At 45.3% G+C, this 25,308-nt stretch overlaps 1 protein-coding gene across 1 annotated transcript in view; it reads right to left on the bottom strand.

The window, feature by feature from the left end:
- Nucleotides 1-5,029: 5,029 nt before the first annotated feature.
- The window catches only part of LOC138681287 (antigen WC1.1-like), a 273,048-nt gene continuing 252,769 nt past the window's right edge, over nucleotides 5,030-25,308 (bottom strand). The window contains exons 15-16 of the mRNA XM_069768718.1: nucleotides 7,541-7,654; nucleotides 5,030-7,039 (exon numbers count right to left, since the gene is read on the bottom strand). Of these exons, the coding sequence (XP_069624819.1) occupies nucleotides 6,924-7,039; nucleotides 7,541-7,654 (230 nt within the window). The 3' untranslated portion in view covers nucleotides 5,030-6,923. The remainder of the gene's footprint in view (nucleotides 7,040-7,540; nucleotides 7,655-25,308) is intronic.

Raw genomic sequence — 25,308 nt, 5'->3', positions numbered from 1 at the left:
ACAGCAATCCAGGCTGAGTTAGAGCAATGGCTGTCTCTACAGAACATGGAGCCAGGGAAGGCATTTTGCGATAACGGTGCGAACCTGCTGGCTGCCTTACGAACCCTCACGCATGTGCCTTGCATGGCTCAAGCCCTCAACCTGGTGGTACAGCAATTTCTCCTCAAATATTCTGGCATGAATGCATGGCCGCTGTGTGCTCATTTTTACCATTTGCACCCTGCTGACATGGTGTAATTCCACTCTGCACATGTTGCAGTGACTGATGCAGCAGCAACGAGTCCTGGTGGAGAATGTCCTTTTGCATAGCTTGGGCAAACGCAGTCTGGACGTGGTGCAAATCACACTTGTGTAGTGAGCACAGATGAAGGACCTCTGCACCCTTCTGCACAGTTTTCAAAGCATTACTAAGATGATTAGCAGCATAAAAATGCAGCTATCAGCATCACTACTCTGGTGATCTACATGCTGGAGCACACTTTGAATAGTCTTAGGGGGGATGTGGTGGTCCAGAGGAAGAAGTGGAAGCATAGAAGGATGCGGAAGAGATAACTATATCTCAAATTTTTGGACAGTCTTTGCACAGGTGGGTGCCATGGGATAGTCGTTTACAGTGATTGACGGGGGGCATAGTACCAGACAAACTGTTAGTGAAGGTGTAGGAGCTGATGAATAAATGGAGGAGGATGAAGAGGAAGAGGGTATGGGTGCGCAACAGTCAGGAGATGAAGAGGATGATAATCCTCTCCGTTGTGCATGGTTGGAGGGAGAGAATGGAAGAAGCAATCTTGAGTGTTACCCCGCCACCAACACAGCATGGACTTGAACCTCATGGAAGCGCCCAACACATGAGCGCCTTCGTGCTGCACTATCTGCTATATGATGACCGTATTGATAGGATTACAAATAGCGCTGACTACTGGATTGCCACTCTGTTAGATCCACGGTACAAGGGTATATTTGATCAGATGTTTCCCCCCAATAAAGGGATGCACACATGCTGGAGCATCGAAACATTCTTCTAGACAATCTTAAAAGTGGTTTTCCCCAAGCCAGCAGTAAGGCACATAGTGTGAATCGCAGTTAAAGAATTCCAACAACGGGCACTTAGAGTCATCAATGTAAAAACATTAGCATCATCAGTATAAATGGAATAAACAGTTTCTGTGAGTTGTTTCACACATTTTTTTAGAACAGCTTGTGCATCAATAGAACAGAGTACAAGTCTGACACGTTGTGAACGACTGGAGAGGATGGTGCAGGAGTATTTCAAGCAAACTCAATATCAATGTCATCAGGGGGAATTTGGAACCTTTTGCATTTTGGTCTTCAAAAATGGAATAGTGGCCTGAGCTTGCCTGTAATGCCTTGGAGGTTTGTCATGCATGGCAGCCACCATTCTCTCAGAACATGTCTTCAGTGTTGCTGGTGGTATCCTGACAGATAAGCGCATCCAGCTATCCCCTGAAAGTGTGTACAGCTGGACTTTTATCAAGATGAACAAGTCATGGATCTAGTATGACTTTTGCACTCCAGTCACAGACTAGGCAGACTAGGCAATGGTGTAGTTTTTAATGTGCTGCATTGATCTTGTGTCATTGCAGTCTGTCACACCTTTGTCATGATTTCTGTGACTGCTGTTGCTGCTGCTGATATTACAATTATTTTAAAAGTTGGATCTCCATCTGATGGGCTGCCTGTAGTACAAGAGGTGTTAGAGCCCCTTAATACCATTGCTACTTTTCAAAATTGATGCCACATTAGTAGTGTGTGACAATATTTTTTGAAAATGTGGAGACTCCAAGTTGGGTCTCCATCTGGTGAGTTGCCTGTAGTGGAAGATGTGTCAGAGGCCTATTCTACTATTTGTACTGAAGGAAAATTATGTCTGTCCCTAATTTTTGGAACTTCAAGTTGAGTGTCCTTTTTGTGTGTTGCCTTCTTCTGTGTTACTATCTTTAAATGTTTCTAACAATAGTAATCTACAAAACTGATGTTTGTGGCACCTGAGTGTGGCTGAGCAAAAATCCAGTTTGAGCTGTTGCATGAGGTATCATGGCTCCTAGTAAAGCAGGTTTATACTGGTCCCTCACCCACCTCATCTTAATTTAAACTTAAATTAAAAACTGTAAATGTTGACCCAAACACTGATACCTCATGCATTGCCCATGTCTGACTGCAGCTGTGTCATTATCAAATTTATATTGTGGGTCTATTGATGTCACTTTTCCTGTTGTCTGTCCCTAATTTTTGGAAGTGTTTGGACTCCAAGTTGTGTATCCTTCATGTGTGTTGCCTGAATTGGGCATCGCTCTCAGAGCACCAGGTCTACACCCATCAGTCCTCCAGTTGTTACTGATCAATATTTCTGCTAGAAATGCTAGTCCAAGCACTGCCTCATGCATCCATGCTGCGCAAATATATTATTTGTACTCTGGATCAACTGATGCCACTTTTCCTGGTGTCTGCCCCTAATTTGAGCTGTTGAGTTCGGATACGTTTGGCGAACATCGGGAAGATTGCTCATCGTAACCGAGCCAAAACTTAAAAATGCTCACTCATTTCTAATAAGGATTGACCTGCCAATTCCTCAGGCAGCTTCTGCTTGGTGTTATGAATAGGTGATTCAGAACCACAATGGACCTAGTGGTTAAGAGCACACAAAGTGACCTGATAGTTACTAACATAGGACGAGCTCTGAGATGTGGGAACTCTGCTGACCGCAATCCCTAATCCTATCATACCACACTAGAGGTAGCCGTGGATTGCGCCTAACGCTCCCTATGCAACTCGGCACAGCCTGAGAAACTAACTAGCCCTGAAGATAGAAAAATAAGCCTACCTTGCCTCAGAGAAATTCCCCAATTATTGAATTGAAATAGGTTCGTCATAAAGCAATCCAAGCGCCAGGAAAAACGCATCAACATCACGCAATGCTGGATCCCCTGGCGCAAGGGAAAATGCCCAGTCTTGAGGGTCGCCACGTAATAAAGAAATAATGATCTTTACTTGTTGAACTGGGTCACCAGAGGAGCGGGGTTTCAAAGCCAGAAATAGTTTACAATTATTTTTGAAATTCAGAAACTTAGTTCTATCTCCAGAAAATAACTCAGGAATAGGAATTTTAGGTTCTAACATAGGATTCTGAACCACTAAATCTTGAATGTTCTGAACACTTATAGCGAGATTATCCATCAAAGAGGACAGACCTTGAATGTCCATGTCTACACCTGTGTTCTGAACCACCCTGATGTAAAGGGGAAAAGAAAGACAAAACACAGTGCAAAGAAAAAAAATGGTCTCAGAACTTCTCTTTTCCCTCTATTGAGAAGCATTAGTACTTTGGGCCTCCAGTACTGTTATGAACAGGTGATTCAGAACCACAATGGACCTAGTGGTTAAGAGCACACAAAGTGACCTGATAGTTACTAACATAGGACGAGCTCTGAGACGTGGGAACTCTGCTGAACGCAATCCCTAATCCTATCATACCACACTAGAGGTAGCCGTGGATTGCGCCTAACGCTCCCTATGCAACTCGGCACAGCCTGAGAAACTAACTAGCCCTGAAGATAGAAAAATAAGCCTACCTTGCCTCAGAGAAATTCCCCAAAGGAAAAGGCAGCCCCCCACATATAATGACTGTGAGTTAAGATGAAAATACAAACACAGAGATGAAATAGATTTAGCAAAGTGAGGCCCGACTTACTTAATAGACCGAGGATAGGAAAGATAGTTTTGCGGTCAACACAAAAACCTACAAACAACCACGCAGAGGGGCAAAAAGACCCTCCGCACCGACTAACGGTACGGAGGTGCTCCCTCTGCGTCTCAGAGCTTCCAGCAAGCAAGAAAAACCAATATAGCAAGCTGGACAGAAAATATAGCAAACAAGTAACACAAGCAGAACTTAGCTTATGCAGGGCAGACAGGCCACAAGAACGATCCAGGAGAGAGCCAGACCAATACTGGAACATTGACTGGAGGCCAGGAACAAAGAACTAGGTGGAGTTAAATAGATCAGCACCTAACGACTTAACCTTGTCACCTGAGGAAGGAAACTCAGAAGCCGCAGCCCCACTCACCTCCACCAGCGGAAGCTCATAGACAGAACCAGCCGAAGTACCACTCATGACCACAGGAGGGAGCTTGACCACAGAATTCACAACAGCTTGGATGTGACCCCTAAATTATATATAATTGAAAAATAAAAAAAAGGCAACACTGAATTCAATGGGGTTCTGGCAACATGCTCGGCTGTCTGTCCTACATCTATGACCATTACATTCATATTTGTAAGTATACCCAATTGTTACTTACTCAATGTTAACAAATGTAGAAAAATGTTATTTGAGCGAAAATTTAAAAAATGAATAGTTTTTCTTTATCATTAAGAAAATCTCTTAAAGCTAAAGTAATTTGGCTAATATAACAAAGATTACATGCATTTCCAAATATGCAAATGTTTTAAAAAGGTGAAAAAATGTTTCCAGTTTGCTTTGAATTCATTGCATGGGAGAAACTGTGCAAAATGCTACAGTACAACTACCTTGTGTCTTTTTGCCTTGCTCTCTCTTGTTTTAGTGTATGATCTGTAACATAAAGCTGTTTTCTACAACCTCACCTTTTTAGCAGAGTTTTTCTGCTCCTCACTGAGCTATAAGCTTTCAATATACTGTACTTGTTTCTGTTAATGATTGTATTTCACCCTACATATAACTATAATCACTGTCACTTATTTGGCAGAATTAAACTGACAATAATCCTACAGAATATGACTGTGTGTAAGTTTATCTAGAAGAAAGGATGGTCAGACGAAATATTGATTTAAGATTCCTTTTTTTGGTCATTCACTTTTCACTTTGTTAATTAATCAAAATAAACTTAACAGTTTTATTTTTGTAAGGGTTTTTCCTTTGCAACATTTTGTTCACATTTGTCTAAAACTTTTGCGCAGTACTGTACATATAGATTTGGTTGAAGAAATATATATTTTAAAGAATACAATAAAATTAGACAAGACCACATCTTCATTTATAAATGTATTTATTAATTATGCTGAGTCAAAATGAATACAATTTATAATCTCTATAATGTATGAATCTAGAAAAAAATTCAATAGATCAAATTCACATTTACACTAACCTGGAATCATTTTACTCAAATTATGCTAATTGTCCTGTTAAAACCTGTACATGCCATGGGTTGAAATTGCAAATAACGGTAATTCTTGAAATCATTCTGCAGATTCTCCATAATTGTAAAAGCTACAAACGCATTTCTGCAATTAAAAAAGCAATATACTATTCACTATAATAAAAATATATCCATCAATAACCTTAAAGTAAAAATCTGTATAATGCGCATAAGAGTATTCAATTATTACTCTTATTACATTGATGAAGTACCATACATCCATGTAACCCCCTATACAAGTGGTATTTTACTGTACTGGTTATTTAAGCTGGAATAAAAAAAATGGAAATTTATGGTCCAAGTCTAGACTGTCCCCTATGAGGATATCAATTCATGAGACTCTGGTTCAGCTTCCAGGTCAGTGGTATCTGGGAGCTAGATGGAAGATACGAGAATCTCAAACCTTCTGGCATCCCTGACGTTGACACGACATTATCTGTGTGTTACATACAGATGATGTTGCAACGAATCAAACTCCACACTAGAGATGCTGGAGGGTTAGAAATTTATGGGGCCTCCCTTCTAGCTGCCCAATACCACTGGCCTGGATGCCTGAGTCTTGCGAATCAATTTCTAGTCCCCTAACAATAATCACAAACAACAGATACCAATTAGAATGAGGGCCCTGCTTGCAAGCTTACAATCTTTGAGGAAATAGGGGACACACGAAAGGTGGATGGTAACAATTGCTTTCAATTTTCTGACTAGCCATAATGTAAGAAATCAGGTGTTCATGTAATGTTGCATGAACTGGTTATCAGACAGAATTTGTAAAAGTACAGACAGAGAGGGCTATTAAATGCATAAAGAGAGTGAGAACATGATAAAGAGATCCTGGTTATGAAGAAAATTTTGAATGGGTAAGTCCGAGATAGTTAAATAAATGGGTTGACGTGGTAGGTCAGTCTTAAGAAATGTGTTTTTAGGGCATGCTTAAAACTGTGGGTATTGGGGATTAATCAAATTGTCTTGGGTAGTGCATTCCAAAGCATTGGAACAGCACACAAGAAGTCTTGGAGATGGGAGTGGGAGGTTCTGATTATATAGGATGCTAACCTTAGATCATTAGCAGAATGGAGGGCAAGGGTAGGGTGGTAGGCTGAGATGAGGGAGGAGATGTAGGGTGGTGCTGAACCATGGAGTGCTTTGTGGGTGAGCATGATAAGATTATACTAAATTCTGGAGTAGATGGGTAACCAGTGTAATGACTGGCATAAGGTAGAGGCATCGGTGTAACGGTTGGTGAGGAATATGTTTCTGGCTGCAGCATTCAGGACAGATTGGAGGGGCGAGAGTTTGGTAAGAGGGAAGCCAATTAGTAGAGAGTTACAATAGTCCAGACAAGAATGAATAAGAGAAACAGTAAGAGTTTTTGCAGATATGAAAATAAGAAAAGGTCAAATTCTAGAAATGTTTTTGAGGTGCAGATAACAAGAGTGATCCAGTGATCCGATATAGGGGGTGAATGAAAGCTCTGATTCAAGTATGACCCCAAGACAGCAGGGAGTAATGGTAGAACCACGCAGGGAAATGGCAATGTCAGACATAGTTAGGTTAGTAGAAGGAGGACACACAAGGAGTTCAGTTTTTGACAGGTTCAGTTTCAGATAGATGGAGGACATGATGTTGGAGACAGCGGTAAAACAAGCTTACAGCTATTTTCTTACTTTATCAAGTCTTTTTCTTAATCCTAAATATTTAAACTCCTAGACAACCCCTTTAAGCCACTAATTCTCAATTTGGCCTGGAATGGAATCATCATAATCATGGCCCTCACAGAAATGAAGCTCCACTTGAATGTTGCATGTGGCAAAGTTGTGATCTTCTTTCTGATTAACAAAAGCTTTAAAACAATAAAAGCAAATTAAACAAAAATTAACATAAATTTATAAATCAGAGAGAAGCTGGCAACACAAAATTAATTGTACTGTAGTTCTATAGCAGTGCTGAATAGCACCGAAGAAGACAAAGGCTAGAAGATCTTAGTTCAGCGTTTATATTTGCAACAGAGTTTATATTTATTTAGATATTAACAGATATTGCCCAATGTTCTGACCAACAAGTCTTTTTTTGTAAGGACAGCTCTCCTGTGAAAAACCAGGAATCAAGAAGGTAATGCATTGACAGAAACCTACACAAGGCTTTCTATCAGCGCATTACCTTCTTGATGCTCTTCTCTTCTCAATGCAGATGTCCTTAAAAATGAAAATTTGTTTTAAAAAATGTTAGATGGTATCTGCTTTCCTACTTGCCTGATCTATATAGATATTTTGAAGAAATATCTTTAGAGCCTTTGTCTTCTTCAGTGTTAAGTTTCTTTTCACATATTTGTATAAGTACAAACCTTTCCTAGATGGTTCCAATTGTTCCTTGTTATTATGAGCGCTGACTTCTGCATCAGAGTCTATGGGCTCAGACAGGTCATCTATGTCCACATCATCATATCCATGTTCTTCTCCTAGATACAAAATCACAATGATTTTTTTTTACGTTTAATCCTTATAACTTTGATAGCTTCAATGATTAATGTTAAAATTTAGTGATGAGCGAACGTGCTCGCCACTACTCGAAGCTCGCCCGAGTATCAGGTACTCGGTGTAGTCGACGAGCACCGAGCATTTCTGGGATTATTCGGCGGTAACCACAGTCTCCACCCAGCAGTTTTGGCAGACCCAATCACGGTGCAGGGATTGTCTGCCAGGCCATGAAGCGCCGCAGCCATCTTTGTTGTGGTTGTGCAGTGATTGGCTTGGTCGCACAGCATCATCCCGAGTATAAGAGACCTGGCGCCGCCCTGCTCGCCGCATTCTGTTCCTGTTTCAGCAAGTGTAGGGAGAGCTGCTGCCGAGATAAGGTCAGAATATTGTTTTTTAGAGTTAGTTAGGTCTGCAGCTCTTATATCCACAACTCCTGAGAAACCAACAGTCCTTTTTAGGGCTAATTCGTGGGTCCCGATATTGCAGCGCTAGGTAGGCAGGGCACAGCATATCCACATTAGTGCAAGGCCTGCAGGCACGGTATGTGCATCCATTGCTCCCACTGCATCCTTCCCAAAGCTCCATAACTGCCTGCTGCTGCTTATTTACTGTCTATATACCTTTTTTCCCCCCAAATTCCCCCTCACCCCCCCCCAAAAAAAAAATACAGTCTATTCTGTCAAACTGAGGCCTGTTGAAAAGTGATAGTTTATCAGGCATACGTAGCATAGCTGTGTGTGCTACCCTTGCGCCTCCTTTATTTTTGGTGTTTTAAATTCACCGAAAAAGGCCTCATATATCTCTGTGCTCTAAGTTTGGGCATTGGAGGCCGGTGTACTTACTTTGTGGCTGTGTGATACTCAAATTCTACACAGCGCTATTTAGCATCCCAAAAAATTGAAAGACCACAGATTTGCCAGTGTGGTACTTCCGTTACAGCCGTCAACCGTCATATATCTCGGTGCTCTAAGTTTGGTCATTGGAGGCCGGTGTACTTATTTCGTGGCTGTGTGATACTAAAATTCTACACAGCGCTATTTAGCATTCAAAAAAATTGAAAGGCCACAGATTTGCCAGTGTGGTATTTCCGTTACAGCCGTCAACCGTCACATATCTCTGTGCTCTAAGTTTGGGCATTGGAGGACGATGTACTTATTTTTTGGCTGTGTGATAATCAAATTCTATACAGCGCTATTTAACATAAATTAACTTTTTTAAAAATTGAATACAGTCTGTTAGGTCTGGCTGAGGTCTGCCTGATGTTTGGGTTTAAAAAATCGTGGATTTGTAGGCATACTGATCACATATTATTTCCTAGTAGTAAAGACATTTGTGTTGAGCATTTGAAATAGTGCAGTAGTCCATTTAAAATGGTTAAGGTAAGGGGCAAGGGACGGGGAAGTGGACGTGATGCTGATGGTGCATCCAGAGGATGAGGCCGTGGGCAAGGTGAAAGTGGGCAACATCAAAGACCCACATCTTCTCGTTCGTCCTTCCTGTCCCAGTTTCTGGGGGACCGCAGCACACCACTATTGAAGCCAGAGCAGTGTGAAACTGTTGTTGGTTGGATAACAGATAATGCTTCCAGTCACTTAGCCACCACCACCACCTTGTCTTTCACACATCAAGTCTGAGTAGCCGCAAGTGTGGCCAGGATATTCCTCACCTTGATCCTCCTGCCTCCCACCATGCCGAGTGCCCTGAGACAACTGATCCCACACTTGGACACTCTGAAGAGCTGTTCAGTTTTCTATTTCAAGATTCAGAAATCTCTGCCGGTCAATTTGAAGTGGGGAAAGCTGAGATCTCATGAAGAGCTGCCCAAAGCTTTGACCAGCCCCGGTCACACAAAGGTGATGGTGGGAAAGTGTCAGAAGTAGGGTTGAGCTAAACGGGTTGGCCAGATTCAGAAGTCGCCGACTTTTGGCAAAGTCGGGTTTCATGAAACCCGACCCGACCCCTGTGTGGCGATCTTCTGATCTGGAATCGGAATTCCGATACCAATTCCCGATATGTTTAAGATACCGGGAATCGGTATCGGAATTTATATTTAAGTGTAAAATAAAGAATAAAAATTAAAAAATATTGATATACTCACCCTCAGACGCGCCCTGGTTCTCACCGGCAGCCTTCCTTCCTAAGAATGAGCACCTGAAGGGCCTTCGATGATGTCACGGCTTGTGATTGGTCGCGTGAGCGGTCACATGGGCAGTCACGCGGCCAATCACAAGCCACGACGTCATCTAAGGTCCTTCAGGCGCTAATTCTTAGGAAGGAAGCATCCGAGGGTGCGTCCGAGGGTGAGTATATTCCTAATAGGTATATACTCACCGTCGGACGCGCCCTGGTTCTAACCCGCAGACTTCCTTCCTAAGAATCAGCGCCTGAAGGACCTTAGATGACGTCGCGGCTTGTGATTGGTCACGTGACGCCCATGTGACCGCTCACGCGACCAATCACAAGCCGCGACGTCATCGAAGGTCCTTCAGGCGCCGGTAAGAACCAGGGCGCGTCCGAGGGTGAGTATAGCAATATTTTTTATTTTGATTCTTTATTTTACACTTAAATATGGATCCCAGGGCCTGAAGGAGAGTTTCCTCTCCTTCAGACCCTGGGAACCATTAGAAACCCAATGCACTGCATTGGGTTTCGTGTTTCGGCCGACCCCGACTTTTCTATAGGATCGGCCGATTTCACTCGGTTTCGTGAAATCCGACCCGATCCTATAAAAAGAAAGGTCGCTCAACCCTAGTCAGAAGAGGTGGACGCTTAGTGCGCTTAGGACAATCAGAGATAGCATGAGTGGAATCACCACAGTAGAAACACAGCCCATTCAGACGTCTGTGTTCTTGCCGTTCAACTCTGGTTAAAGTCCTATCGCACTGCGTAGGCTCAGGTTTAAGCTCAGGTAATACCGCCAAATGGTGCACAGATTTACGCTCACGCAAGCGTCGACCGATCTGAATGGCTAAAGACATAGACTCATTCAGACCAGCAGGCATAGGAAATCCCACCATGACATCCTTAAGGGCTTCAGAGAGACCTTTTCTGAAAATAGCTGCGAGCGCACCTTCATTCCATTGAGTGAGTACGGACCACTTCCTAAATTTCTGACAATATACCTCTATCTCATCCTGACCCTGACACAGAGCCAGCAAATTTTTCTCTGCCTGATCCACTGAATTAGGTTCATCGTACAGCAATCCGAGCGCCAGGAAAAACGCATCGATATTACTTAATGCAGGATCTCCTTACGCAAGAGAAAATGCCCAGTCCTGAGGGTCGCCACGTAAAAAAGAAATAATGATCCTAACTTGTTGAACTGGGTCACCAGAGGAACGAGGTTTCAAAGCCAGAAATAGTTTACAATTATTTTTGAAACTCAGAAATTTAGTTCTATCTCCAAAAAACAAATCAGGAATAGGAATTCTCGGTTCTAACATAGAATTCTGAACCACAAAGTCTTGAATAGTTTGTACTCTTGCCGTGAGCTGATCCACACATGAAGACAGACCTCTAATGTCCATTGCTACACCTGTGTCCTGAACCACCCAAATGTCTAGGGGAAAAAAAAGGCAAAACACAGTGCAGAGAAAAAAAAATGGTCTCAGAACTTCTTTTTTCCCTCTATTGAGAATCATTAGTACTTTTGGCCTCCAGTACTGTTGTGAAAGGTAATTCAGTACCACAATGGACATAGAGGTCAGAACACATACAGTGACCTGACAATAACCCAAAAACACAGAACGAGCTCTGAGACGTGGGAACTCTGCTGACTGCAATCCCTAATCCTCTCCAACCACACTAGAGGCAGCCGTGGATTGCGCCTAACGCTACCTATGCAACTCGGCACAGCCTGAGAAACTAGCTAGCCTGAAGATAGAAAATAAGCCTACCTTGCCTCAGAGAAATACCCCAAAGGAAAAGGCAGCCCCCACACATAATGACTGTGAGTTAAGATGAAAAGACAAAGGTAGAGATGAAATAGATTTAGCAAAGTGAGGCCCGACTTTCTGAACAGAGCGAGGATAGGAAAGGTAACTTTGCGGTCAACACAAAACCCTACAAAAACCACGCAAAGGGGGCAAAAAGACCCTCCGTACCGAACTAACGGCACGGAGGTACACCCTCTGCGTCCCAGAGCTTCCAGCAAGCAGGAAAAAACAAATAGACAAGCTGGAAAGAAAAAACAACAAACAAAATAGCAAAGCAGAACTTAGCTATGCAGAGCAGCAGCCACAGGAACGATCCAGGAGGAAACAGGTCCAATACTAGAACATTGACTGGAGGCCAGGATCAAAGCACTAGGTGGAGTTAAATAGAGCAGCACCTAACAACTTCACCTCATCACCTGAGGAACGAAACTCAGAAGTTGCAGTACCACTTTCCTCCACCAACGGAAGCTCACAGAGAGAATCAGCCGAAGTACCACTTGTGACCACAGGAGGGAGCTCTGCCACAGAATTCACAACAATTGGCCCTAATTCTTAACTATGTCTCCTGCAATATCTTTTCCTTATCTCCGACAACATGACCAGGGTGTGTTAGGTCTCGAGTTCCCGCTTCTGCACAGGGGGAATCTCGAGCCGTCTCCGCTGCGGTCCCCCATTCCTATCCAGCCGCAGTGGAGCCTGCTCAGCAGGGACGTCGATCCCAGCGTCTTGCTCGGTCTCACTCTGTTCAGAGAGTTACTGCTGCTTCTTCAGCTCCTGCCATTAAAGTCAGTGCTGGTCAGCAGCGAGTGGACTTCTCTGGGACTAAGTCCTTGTCTGCGCACACTGAGCATGCCCAGGGCAAGATCTCCCATTGGAGATCGAGGGTCATGTGCTCAGACTCTGCAGCGCATTCTATTGGTCCTCTTGGCAGGTCTTGGAAGGGCAAAGTTTCTGTGGCCACTTCCTGTCCTGCAACTATATAAACTGCGCATGACCGCACGGCCATGCGCTAGTGTACAATTTAATACGTGTGTTTGTTGTGAGTGCAAGTCGTTCATTAAATACCCCTACCCTATTGTATGACTGTTCGCGTATGGTGTATGGCTGCTATCTAGCGCCCGACTAATCACTCAACGTGTCACACACGTATCAGCGTCTATTGCTGTGACCGCCAGTGCGGTGCCACGCGCCAGTGTGCGCTTCCTGACCCACGTCTGGGTGCTTAGTGGTACCTGCCAGCACGGCACAGTTCGCACTTCGGTGCTATAATTATATATTTCCTTACACACCCAGTAGCGGTGTAGTGCCAGCAAGGGTCTAATCGGACTACAATCCCTGTTGGGGTTAAGTTCGCTGACCACTTGCTCGCGCTCTATGTGCGGTACCGCGGTCCTGTGACGCAACAGGATCGCTTTCTTCACGCTGGGTGAGGTTTAACCCACGCGTGTATACTTTTGGATACCGCCATATAGTCTGTCATTTCCTAGCAGCAGGTTTCACCTGCACGGTGGACCCCGGACTGCGAACGCATCTATATCATCTCTCTTGGTGCGTTCCGCCAGTCCTAACATTACACTAGCGCCAGGGTCTGGCTAGTGATGACAGACAAACAGCAATCTCTGCAGTATATCCAGCAGCTGGAGGGTAGGTTGGCGGCTCTCGAGAGCACGACTTCAGCTGTGGATGTTACTGCAGTAGCTGTACAGGCTGCCAGCGTGGCTGCAGCTACTATGTCCATTGCCACCCCTGTTCCGACATTATCTCACCTCCCGCTGCCAGAAAAATTTTCTGGTGATAGCAAGTTTTGTAGGGGATTTGTGAGTCAGTGCTCTATTCACCTCGAGCTCCTGGCTGCACGTTTTCCCACAGAGCGGGCTAAGGTGGGATTTATTCTGTCTCTATTGTCGGACAGGGCGTTGGAATGGGCTACGCCGCTGTGGGAGCGTGGCGATCATGTGGTGCAGAGTGCTCCGCTGTTTCTGAGTGCTCTGAAACAGGTCTTTTTAGGACCTCAAGTCACCCATGATACTACGCTCCAATTGCTGGCATTAACTCAGGGTGAGTCCTTGGTCAGTCATTTTGCCGTCCAATTCCGCACCTTAGCATCTGAGCTGGATTGGTCGGATAAAGCTCTTATCCCCATATTTTGGAGGAGCTTGGCTGACCACGTAAAGGACGCTCTGGCCACTAGGGAGATTCCTGCCACACTGGAGGAGTTAATAACTGTCTCCACTCGAATTAACCTCCGTTTTAACGAGCGGAGGTTAGAGCGAGCCCAGTGTAGGCAGAGGTTTCGGCTGGCTCCTACTTTCGCCAAACCTCTGGAATCTCCGGTCCTGGTTCCTGAGCCACATGAGGCCAGGGAAGTGTCACAAGCAGGATCTAAGTCCCGGACCGCTTGTGCACTCAGGGTCTGTCATGTTTGCCAGCAGTCAGGACATCTAGCCACCAGATGTCCTCAGCGGTCGAGGAAACGTCAGCGTCTAGTGGTAGTAGGTGGAGGTACACTAGACACGGCGACGTTTGCCTCTAAGTTGTCCTCTAAGGGAACAATTACTATTGGCTCATTCTCCCACTCGGTAGAGCTCTGCGTGGATTCTGGGGCGGAGGGCAATTTTATGTCTTCTGCCTTCGCCCAACGTCACGCAATACCCATGGTAATGCTTGCTCAACCAGTAACGGTGCGAGTGGTGAATGGGTCGACATTGCCCTCACAGATAACACACCAGACCATCCCTTTTACTCTGTCCATGTCGCCATCTCATCAGGAGATAATTTCTCTGCTCGTCACTCCAGAAGGAATTGATGAGGTCCTGTTGGGAATACCTTGGCTACGGTACCACTCTCCTCATATCGAGTGGTCCTCAGGCAGAATTCTGGGTTGGGGTGAATCTTGTGGGGGTAGGTGTCAGAGGGAGTGCGTTCAGGTTGCTACTACTGAGGTACCCGCAGATCTATCCTCTCTCCCCAAGCAGTATTGGTCTTATGCAGACGTGTTCTCCAAAAAGGCGGCGGAGGTCCTTCCGCCTCATCGCCCCTATGACTATCCTATTGATCTCTTGCCTGGTGCTGAGCCTCCCCGGGGTCGAGTTCATCCGCTATCTCTCCCAGAGACGGAGGCAATGTCACAGTACATCCAGGAAAATCTGGCAAGAGGATTCATTAGGAAGTCAGTGTCACCTGCTGGGGCAGGGTTCTTCTTCGTGCAGAAGAAGAATGGGGAATTGCGCCCATGCATAGACTACAGGGGTCTTAACGCCATCACCGTTAAGAATAAGTATCCTTTGCCCTTGATATCTGAGTTATTCGATAGACTTCGGGGAGCAAGGGTATTTACTAAATTAGACCTGCGGGGTGCTTACAACCTGATTCGCATCCGTGAGGGGGACGAATGGAAGACGGCCTTTAACACCAGGGATGGGCACTATGAATATCTGGTGATGCCCTTCGGGCTCTGTAATGCCCCAGCCGTTTTCCAAGACTTTGTGAACGATATCTTCCGGGATATGCTTTCCACCTCGGTCGTAGTCTATCTGGATGATATTCTCATCTACTCTCCAGATATTGACTCCCACCGGAGAGATGTTTGCAAAGTCTTCGACCTCCTACGGGCAAACTCCCTCTATGCCAAGTTGGAGAAGTGTATGTTTGAGCAGGAGTCTTTACCTTTCCTGGGCTACATCATCTCGGCCCAGGGATTGGCTATGGATCCTGCCAAACTACAGGCAGTGATGGACTGGCAGGAACCCCATTCTCTGAAAGCGGTGCAGCACTTTATGGGGTTCATAAATTACTATCGTCAGTTCATCCCCCACTTCTCAACCCTGGTAGCTCCCTTGGTATCCCTCACCAAGAAGGGAGCGAATCCTAAATTGTGGTCCGAAGAGGTCTCCAAGGCCTTCACTTCTATTAAGTCCCACTTTGCTAGCGCTCCCATCTTACATCGTCCCGATGTGGATAAGCCATTCCTAATGGAGGTGGATGCCTCATCTGTTGGTGCAGGAGCAGTCCTCTATCAAAAGGATGCTCAAGGTCGGAAGCACCCATGCTTCTTCTTCTCAAAGACCTTCTCACCAGCGGAGAGAAATTACTCCATCGGGGATAGGGAGCTGCTGGCAATGAAGTTGGCCTTTTCGGAATGGAGACATCTCTTGGAGGGTGCTCAGTTCCCATTCCAAGTCTTCACGGACCACAAGAATTTGGTCTATTTACAGACAGCCCAGCGGCTGAATTCTCGTCAGGCCAGATGGTCCTTGTTTTTCTCCCGGTTCCACTTCACTCTACATTATCTCGCCGGGGAGAAGAACATTCGTGCTGACGCTCTCTCTCGCTCCCTGGTGTCAACTGTGGAGGAGGAGGACGAGCCTCGGCTCATTGTCCCTTCAGAGAGTCTGAGAACCGTAGCTCCGGTTTCGCTTGAGTCTGTGCCTCCGGGCAAGACTTTTGTTCCCATCAATTTGCGTCCGGAGGTTCTCTCGTGGGCTCATTCGTCCAGAGTGGGTGGACACTTTGGGGCAAAGAGGACATCTGAGTTGTTGGCGAGAATGTATTGGTGGCCACATATGGTTCGTGACGTAGGAGACTACGTTCGGGCATGTGTCTCTTGTGCCAAAAATAAGTCTCTCCGTCAACGGCCAGCTGGGTTGTTATACCCTCTGCCGGTGGCAGACAGGCCCTGGGAGATGGTCGGGATGGACTTTGTGGTGGGTTTGCCCAAGTCACGTGGCTGTACTGTCATTTGGGTTATCACCGACCATTTTTCTAAAATGGTGCATTTGGTGCCGCTTCCTCGGCTACCTTCTGCACAGGCCTTAGCAGCATTGTTTGTTAAACACATCTTCCGTCTTCACGGTATGCCAGACAAAATTGTCAGTGACCGGGGTCCCCAGTTTGCGTCTCGGTTCTGGAGAGAGCTTTGTCGCCTTCTCAGTATCGAGTTGAATCTCTCTTCGGCATATCATCCCGAGACGAATGGGTTGGTGGAGAGAGCCAACCAGACCTTGGTCACATATCTGCGACATTTTGTCTCTGCTAAGCAAGATGACTGGACATCTTTGCTACCGTGGGCGGAGTTTGCTCTTAACAATGCTGTAGCTGACTCCACTGGACAGACTCCATTCCTCCTTAACTATGGTCAGCATCCGCGGGTACCTGTGCCCATGCCCGTGTCTTCCGCCGATTCCAGGGTGGCAGACTGGGCTGTGGAGGCACGGGACATTTGGGATCGCACTCAGGATGCCATTCGGGCTTCCAAGGAGAGAATGAGGTCCTCCGCCGATGTTCATCGGCGCCCCGCTCCGACCTTTGCTCCTGGCGACTTGGTGTGACTCTCCGCCCATAACATCAGGCTGCGAGTTGAGTCCACTAAGTTTGCTCCTCGCTACTTGGGTCCCTTCAAGGTTCTCGAACAGGTTAATCCTGTGGTCTCCCGCCTGGCTTTTCCTCCACGCTTGGGTATCACCGACACCTTTCATGTGTCCCTCTTGAAACCCGTATACATGTCCCGGTTTTCCGAGTCATCTGCCGGGACATCGGGTTCGTCTACGGACGATTACGAGGTGAACGCTATTTTGGGGTGTAAGGTGGTACGCGGCAAAAAGTTCTATCTGGTGGATTGGAAGGGTTATGGTCCAGAGAACAGGTCATGGGAGCCTGCTGAAAACATTCGGGCCCCACAGCTCATTGCTGCCTTCGAGCGTAGCGAGGCCCAAGGAGGGGGGGGGCCCTAGGAGGGGGGGTAATGTTAGGTCTCGAGTTCCCGCTTCTGCACAGGGGGAATCTCGAGCCGTCTCCGCTGCGGTCCCCCATTCCTATCCAGCCGCAGTGGAGCCTGCTCAGCAGGGACGTCGGTCCCAGCGTCTTGCTCGGTCTCACTCTGTTCAGAGAGTTACTGCTGCTTCTTCAGCTCCTGCCATTAAAGTCAGTGCTGGTCAGCAGCGAGTGGACTTCTCTGGGACTAAGTCCTTGTCTGCGCACACTGAGCATGCCCAGGGCAAGATCTCCCGTTGGAGATCGAGGGTCATGTGCTCAGACTCTGCAGCGCATTCTATTGGTCCTCTTGGCAGGTCTTGGAAGGGCAAAGTTTCTGTGGCCACTTCCTGTCCTGCAACTATATAAACTGCGCATGACCGCACGGCCATGCGCTAGTGTACAATTTAATACGTGTGTTTGTTGTGAGTGCAAGTCGTTCATTAAATACCCCTACCCTATTGTATGACTGTTCGCGTATGGTGTATGGCTGCTATCTAGCGCCCGACTAATCACTCAACGTGTCACACACGTATCAGCGTCTATTGCTGTGACCGCCAGTGCGGTGCCACGCGCCAGTGTGCGCTTCCTGACCCACGTCTGGGTGCTTAGTGGTACCTGCCAGCATGGCACAGTTCGCACTTCGGTGCTATAATTATATATTTCCTTACACACCCAGTAGCGGTGTAGTGCCAGCAAGGGTCTAATCGGACTACAATCCCTGTTGGGGTTAAGTTTGCTGACCACTTGCTCGCGCTCTATGTGCGGTACCGCGGTCCTGTGACGCAACAGGATCGCTTTCTTCACGCTGGGTGAGGTTTAACCCACGCGTGTATACTTTTGGATACCGCCATATAGTCTGTCATTTCCTAGCAGCAGGTTTCACCTGCACGGTGGACCCCGGACTGCGAACGCATCTATATCATCTCTCTTGGTGCGTTCCGCCAGTCCTAACAGGGTGCACGTGCTCAGTACTGTTATAGGCCGGTGATTTTTGGGCACGGGGGCTGTGAAGGCACTATTTCATTTTGTAAAAACAGGACTCCACATTGGGGAATTGGGCATTATATTGCATTGGGCCTGCTTCTTAAGTCTGTCTCCTGCAATGTGTCCTTTAACTGCCACTAGATGACCAGGGTGCACATGCTCAGTACTGTTATAGGCCGGACAATTTTGGGCAAGTGGGCTGTGATGGCACTATATTTTTAAGTCCAAAAAGGGAATTGGGGAATTGGGCATGGCATTCCATTGGGCCTACTTCTTAACTCTGTCTCCTGCAATCTCTCTTGTTTAACTGCCACTAGATCACCAGGGTGTACGTGCTTTGTACTGTTATAGGCCGGTGAAGTTTGGTCAAGGGGGCTGTGATGGCACTAGTCTATTTTTACAAAAGGTACCCCCCATTGCCGAAACCACATCCTTGTTGGAAAACACTTCATAACATTTGTGTACCTTAAAGAGCTCACTTGAAAAGCTCTTTTTTGCGTTGCCTGGTTGCTAACATTGGACACAATACCCTTCATATAAATTTGATAAAGCAATGCTGTTACTTTGCCTCAGTAGTTCATTAAAAATATAGCTTTGTCCACTATATTTGTTTCTCTCCTTGCAAGCCTTAACTTTGTCTGCCTCAAATGTACAAATGGAGAATATACAGTACAAATGGCGATTTGTAAACAAGATTGAAATACTGTATACCGAAAGCATTCATCATATAGCTGCATTTCTTGTAAAACATTTAGAGATGTGACAGGCAATGCTAATAGTGACAAAATCTTGATAAATGTTTGTTTATTCACTTCACAAACAGTTATAAGCCTCTATATGTTTGCTGTTTGTCATTGTAAAACATTAAGGTTTACTGAAACTATGCCGTGGTGGTTTGATCTAAATCCTTGTGGCTTTTATTTTCTAGGGGTTTATGGCCCCTCGTCTGATGACTCCATGATATCTCAGTTTCATACAACCTTGAAAAGTGGCCACTTGAAGGTCTGGGTGAAACTAGAGTTACTACATAGTGTTATTCACTATAGAAGACCAGAGAAACATGACTAAGACAGATACCAAAACTGGGGTACCTCTATATGTACAGTGTGCTGATACCTGCATAACTTGGGACGCCCATGTAGTGTAGGTAATCTCCCAGGGGTTCCCTGTCTTGGTGGCGCTTCTCTGATATTCCAGACGGATGATGTTTAAAAGCCTCTTGGTGATGATCTAACTATACTGTATGTAGTTTATCTTCATATATACATAATCACTATATTTATGTAGTCCTCACACACAAAAGTGTACGCACTCACACTATTCAATCATACTATTCCTTGAATTTTGTAGTTTGCAATAAAGTTGCCTCGTATTGCAATTATTTGCCTTTTTTAAAGCTGTATCTGAACCTTAGTGTTAAAAACATGGCAAATAAAATTGCAAAATTCTCCTGTAAATAATTGTGCAAAGAGGGAACCATCATACCATTAAAAAATACGAGTGAATTTTCCTGGGCCCATCCAGTATGTGGGTTCCAAGGCCTAATGGGGTGCATATGACCATGCAGCAGGGCTCGCCTTCCTGCCAATGTATAAAACTAAGGAGTATGGAGCACAAAATGCATATTTTGAAGTGGATTTTCCTGGGCCCATCCACTATGTGGGTTTCAAGGCCTAATGGGGTGCATATGACTGACTATGCAGCAGGGCTGGCCTAGCTGCCAATATCTAAAACCAAGGAGTACGGGAGTACAAAATGCATATTGTAAAGTGGATTTTCCTGGGCCCATCCAGTATGCGGGTCCCAAGGCGTAATGGGGTGCATATGACTGACTATGCAGCAGGGCTGGCCTTGCCGCCAATATATAAAACAAAGGAGTACGGAAGTACAAAATGCATATTGTGAAGTGGATTTTTATGGGCCCATCCAGTATTTGGGTCCAAAGGCTTATTGGGGTGCATATGAATTGGCAGCAGGGCTGGCCTTGAATTCAATGCAACAGTTTTTCAGGAGTCCCCCCTGGACAACTTATGATAGGGGTATTGTGGTGTGTTGTAATTTTTGGCAGCCCAGCCACTCACAGCAAAGGCTACAACAGCTTAGGAGACCCACTGTTTCATAATGGCCCTTTAAGAAGATTAATGCCACCTGATGCACCAGTAAAATAGGCACTGTGAGTTTAAGAGTCCCTCCTTCGTAAATGAAACAAGAAGGGTCTGCTTATGTGTCACACACCACATGGCCAGCTAGGGGTGTTAAATGTTACAATGACATTTCCCAGTGAATGCATTTGTAGTGGTTGAAAGCAATGTTAAAGTTGAAAAAAGCTTAAAAAACGCTGTGTCTGAACTAAGCCTAAGTGGGAGAGGAAATTTTCGTGCTGGGGTTAAATATTTGGCCTTACAGGCAAGTCATGAACCTGCAAAGGATGTACCTTGACATATTTCCAAGCAAAACCCGTTTTAGTTTCGCTTTCATGTGTTTTTTGTGGCACAGAGAAAAATGGCATGAATCTCGGAAAAAAATAATTAAAGCTATGAACTAGGAGTCAGGAATGCTTCTAGGGGCGATCCCCATTAGGTCCCTGTGTCACTTGAGCAGTGCTTCTATCATTTTCAGACATTTTCGTGGTAAAAATACTCGGGTCTCCCATAGACTTACATTGGGCTCGTTGTTCTGGCCGAGTACCCGAGTATTCCAATCTGCTCGACCCGAGCAACGAGCACCCGAGCATTTTAGTGCTCGACCATTACTATTAAAATTTCTATCCAGCCCTGTAGACTAGTATCACAGTATGTCACCAAAATTTGACTTCATATAAAAAACAGTGCAGGAAAATAAAATATAATGAATTATACAGTTCTCTCTATTATAGACAAATGGACCCATCCTATCAATTAATTTCATTACTACAGGGGGTCATTGGTGAGAAATATCATGGTTTTTCTTGTGATAACATATGAAGTCAAGCATGGAACCAGTAGCTCATCAACTGAATGGCTATACTTTAAAAATGTTGTTTTCCAGATATATCCCATTAAAGATATTCTATAAGGACAAAGGTATTGGGAAATAATTTTTAATCGATGAAGTCAGGTTTTACATTTATTCCCATCGTCACTAGTGTGTTTAATCCAGCCCCTCACCATGCAGTCTGCTTATGCTAACATTTGAGAAAGAATGGCTACTGAATAAAAGCTCATTTATACCAGTGCGGTCATGTAATAGAACACTACGTATGTAAAAAGTCAGTTGATGTAAATTCTTACTATGAGGTATATCCGTGCTGACAAAACCTTTTTCTTTTCAAGAAAGGGATTTACTCATATAAATGCCAAGTGTATGGTATAATGTAACCACAGATGGTGGTGTGGTGGTGTAATATGGTGGTATTACCAAGATACAAGTTATAACAGGGGTACATATAATACAAACAGTTCCACAAGTGCCTGAATTCAAATAACCCCTTTAGGAAGTCTATGAACAGTAATGGCAGTGAGGCATCTCAGTCTGTTACCATATAGAAGGATGTGCTGACTCGGTACTGGATGATCTAGTGCCTGTCTTAAAGATGATGTTCTGCCATTATAGGGCAGTTAGGTAGGTATGTACATAGATGTCAGAGAGCTGCCCCAGCCAGAGGCAGCTTGCTCAGTGTGGTACCTCCAACAGTCGGCGGGAATCCGGTCCCTGTCTCTAGGTGCTGCGTGCTGGTTGCCGGCGGTTGACGCGGCTAGTGCAGGATCTGTGTGACATGATCGATCACGTGATGTCCGCATGACTGAGGCTAGGTTTGGGTCGTAGCAAGGACCATTAGCCCACACATTTTGGAAACTCCAGTTTCCTTCCTCAGGGATGGTCCTCCTTCTGGTAGAGCATCCTTAAATACCTTACATGAAGGTCAGATGGTATTATTCAATAAAAATCAAAAAGTTCAACTTTGTTGTTGAGTGTTCTAGGGATCAACATGTCCAACATTAAGATTGATGTACTCTCTGGACATGACATAGACTTACTATGCCTTTCCTCCAGTGTGGGTATGTAATTTCCAGGCCAATAGCCACCATATTTTGCATCAACCCTCCATAATTTTCCTCAAAATGTTTAGATAAGGGGTGGCCTGTGTATTTTTTCTTTATATTTCTGATTTTCCACAAAATGTTTAGATAAGGGGTGGCCTGTGTATTTTTTCTTTATATTTCTGATGTGCTCATTTATTCTAACATTAAGGGGACATTTTGTGCGTCCCACATAGAATTTATCACATGGACATTTGATGGTGTTTATGACCCCCACAGTGGAACACATAATAAAATCCCTGATCTTGTATTCTGTGCCACCCTTAGTAATATCCAATTTTTATTTTTTTTTATTTTGGACCTGATGGCACATTTTGCACTTACGGCAAGGAAAAAACCTTTGAGTGTGTCCTGAAAAAAGAGGAAGGTTTTTTAGGGGGTTATTTTAAACTGTGGGGGTTACGATGTTTCCTAGGTTACAGACTTTTTTATACACAAACCTAGGATAGGTGGGAATCTGTTCACCCAGTATTTTAACTTCCTTTAGTATGTCCCAATGTTTCCTTACTATTTTTGAGAGGATATTAGAATTGGCATTATACTGGGTTATAATGAAAACAAAGTCCTTGGGATCCTTACTTTTACTGGTTCCATCAAGATACAGCAAAGATATATATCTTGGTACCGTGTTAGCCAGTAGATAGAAAAATATTTAGAATTGAGAGTCCTCAGTGGTTGATAACTTTTAATGTCTAGCTGAAAAGATGGTAACAAATTGCAAGCTTTCGAGACTAATCAGGCCTCTTCTTGATGAAGGTGATGGTGCATGCAGAGGCCAAGAGCAGTGTGAAAAGGTTGTTGGTTGGATAGCGGATAACTGGTCCACATATTACTCACCATGATCCTCCTTCCTCCCACCATGCCGAGTGCCCATAGGCAACAGATCCCACACTTGGACACTCACAAGAGCTGTTCACTATTCCATTTATATATTCTGGCCTCTCGCTCAATCCACTTGAATCGGGGCAAGAGGAGATCGCATGTAGCGATGCCCAAATATTTGAGCAGCCATGGTCACACAAAGGTGATAGTGGGAACATGACACAATAGGTCGATGATGAGACATAATTGCCAGAAAGTCAGGAAGAGGACCGGGGTGCGGTAGTGGAAGACGAGGTGGTGGATGATATAGTAACTGATCCAGCCTAGCAGGAGGACATGCAGAGCGAGAACAGCAGCACACAGGAAGAGAGAGGCCTAGCACCCCAACAGTTAGGAAGAAGCAGTGTGGTGGCTGCAGACAGAAGGCGGGCAACTGTTCCCCGTAACATCAACATGACGGAAGTTGACAGTACAACTGTTAGGTCTTCCAGAGTCTGGTTGTTTTTGAAAGACTATGCCGATAACCCCAAAAAATCCATTTGCACCACCTGCCAGGCCAGCATCAGCAGGGGTAGCAAAACTACCAGCCTGTCCACCACCAGCATGATCAGGCACATGGCAGCAAAGCACCCGACTTTGTGGGCCAAACCCCTGGGTCCACAAACAGTGTCTGCGGGTAACACCATGGCTTCTTCCACTGTTGTGCGTGAAAGCCAATCCCCTGTCCATGGTGCATGCGAAGATGTCTCCTGCCCTGCACCTGTTGTTGCAGACACTCAACTAGCACCAGCAGCAAGCAAGTCCACGTCCTTGTCCCAGCGCAGCATTCAGTTGTCCATACCCCAGTCCTTGGAACGCAGGTGCAAATATGCAGCCAGCGCCTCACAGGCCAAACTACTAAATTCCCACATTTTACAACTGCTTGCACTCAAAATGTTGCCTTTTAGGCTCATGGAGATGGAAGCTTTCTGCAACCTGATGGCAGCAGCCGTCCCTCGGTACTCGGTCCCCAGCCACCACTATTTCTCCTGGTGTGCAGTTCTCGCATTACACAAACATGTGTCCCACAATATTAGCCGTGATCTCAACAATGCAGTTACTGGGAAAGTCCACCTAACCAAGGACACGTGGACAACTGCTTGTGGGCAGTGACGATACATCTGACCGCACACTGGGTTAACATAGTGGAAGCCGGGACCCAGTAAGACCTTAGGATGGAACACGACCTCCCAATGCCAAGGATTGCGGGCCCTAGATCAATCAGGGTTTACCCCACAGTCTATACAGCTCCAGCATCTCCTCCTCATCCTCCATTTCAGCCTTCATCTCCAAAATTACCACATTAGTTGCACTGCTGCACTGACTCAGCCAAGCGGCAACAGACTGTGCTGAGCTAATATGCTTGACAAAACACTCAATGCTGAAGATTTTTGGACAGCTCTGAAAGAGATCTGTGGCTGACACCACTGAACCTAAAGTCAGGCATGGTCATGTGTGACAATGGCCAGAACCTGGTGGCAGCTCTGAGGCGAGCAAGCTCACACATGTACCATGCCTGGCCCATGTGCTTAACCTCGTGGTTCAGCAGTTTCTCAAAACATACCTGGAGCTGCCAGATCTGCTTGTTAAAGTACACCACCTGTGTGCCTATTTTATAAAGTCAGCCTTGCCGTGCTTCAGCAGCGTTTGCAGATTCTGGCTCACGGACGACTGGTGTGTGAAATTCCAATACGGAACTCTACACTGCAGATGTTGGGAAGGATTTGTGAGCAGAAGAGGGCAGTTGTTGACTACCAGCATCAACAATTCAGTTCTGACTCCACACATAAGACCTTAGAAGTGGCTATGGATGTCAAACATATGTACCATCCTTCAAAATTTTGAGGACTTCACCAAGATGGAAACGCTCTCTGCTCACAATCAAAGAGGATGCATTGCAGGTGAAGCATGATGAGATGGAACAAGGAACCATACAAGGTGATTACACACAGCCTAACCTCTGAGCCTCATGGATTGGGTGACAATGAGAAAAAGAGGAGGAGGAGGAGGGAGAACAGAAGCTAG

This window comes from Ranitomeya imitator, chromosome 1 (genome assembly GCF_032444005.1).
Source record: "Ranitomeya imitator isolate aRanImi1 chromosome 1, aRanImi1.pri, whole genome shotgun sequence".
In the NCBI taxonomy this organism is placed as follows: Eukaryota; Metazoa; Chordata; class Amphibia; order Anura; family Dendrobatidae; genus Ranitomeya; species Ranitomeya imitator.
The sequence above is the reverse complement of the archived record's forward strand: the minus strand, read 5'-3'. Positions and strand labels throughout refer to the sequence as shown.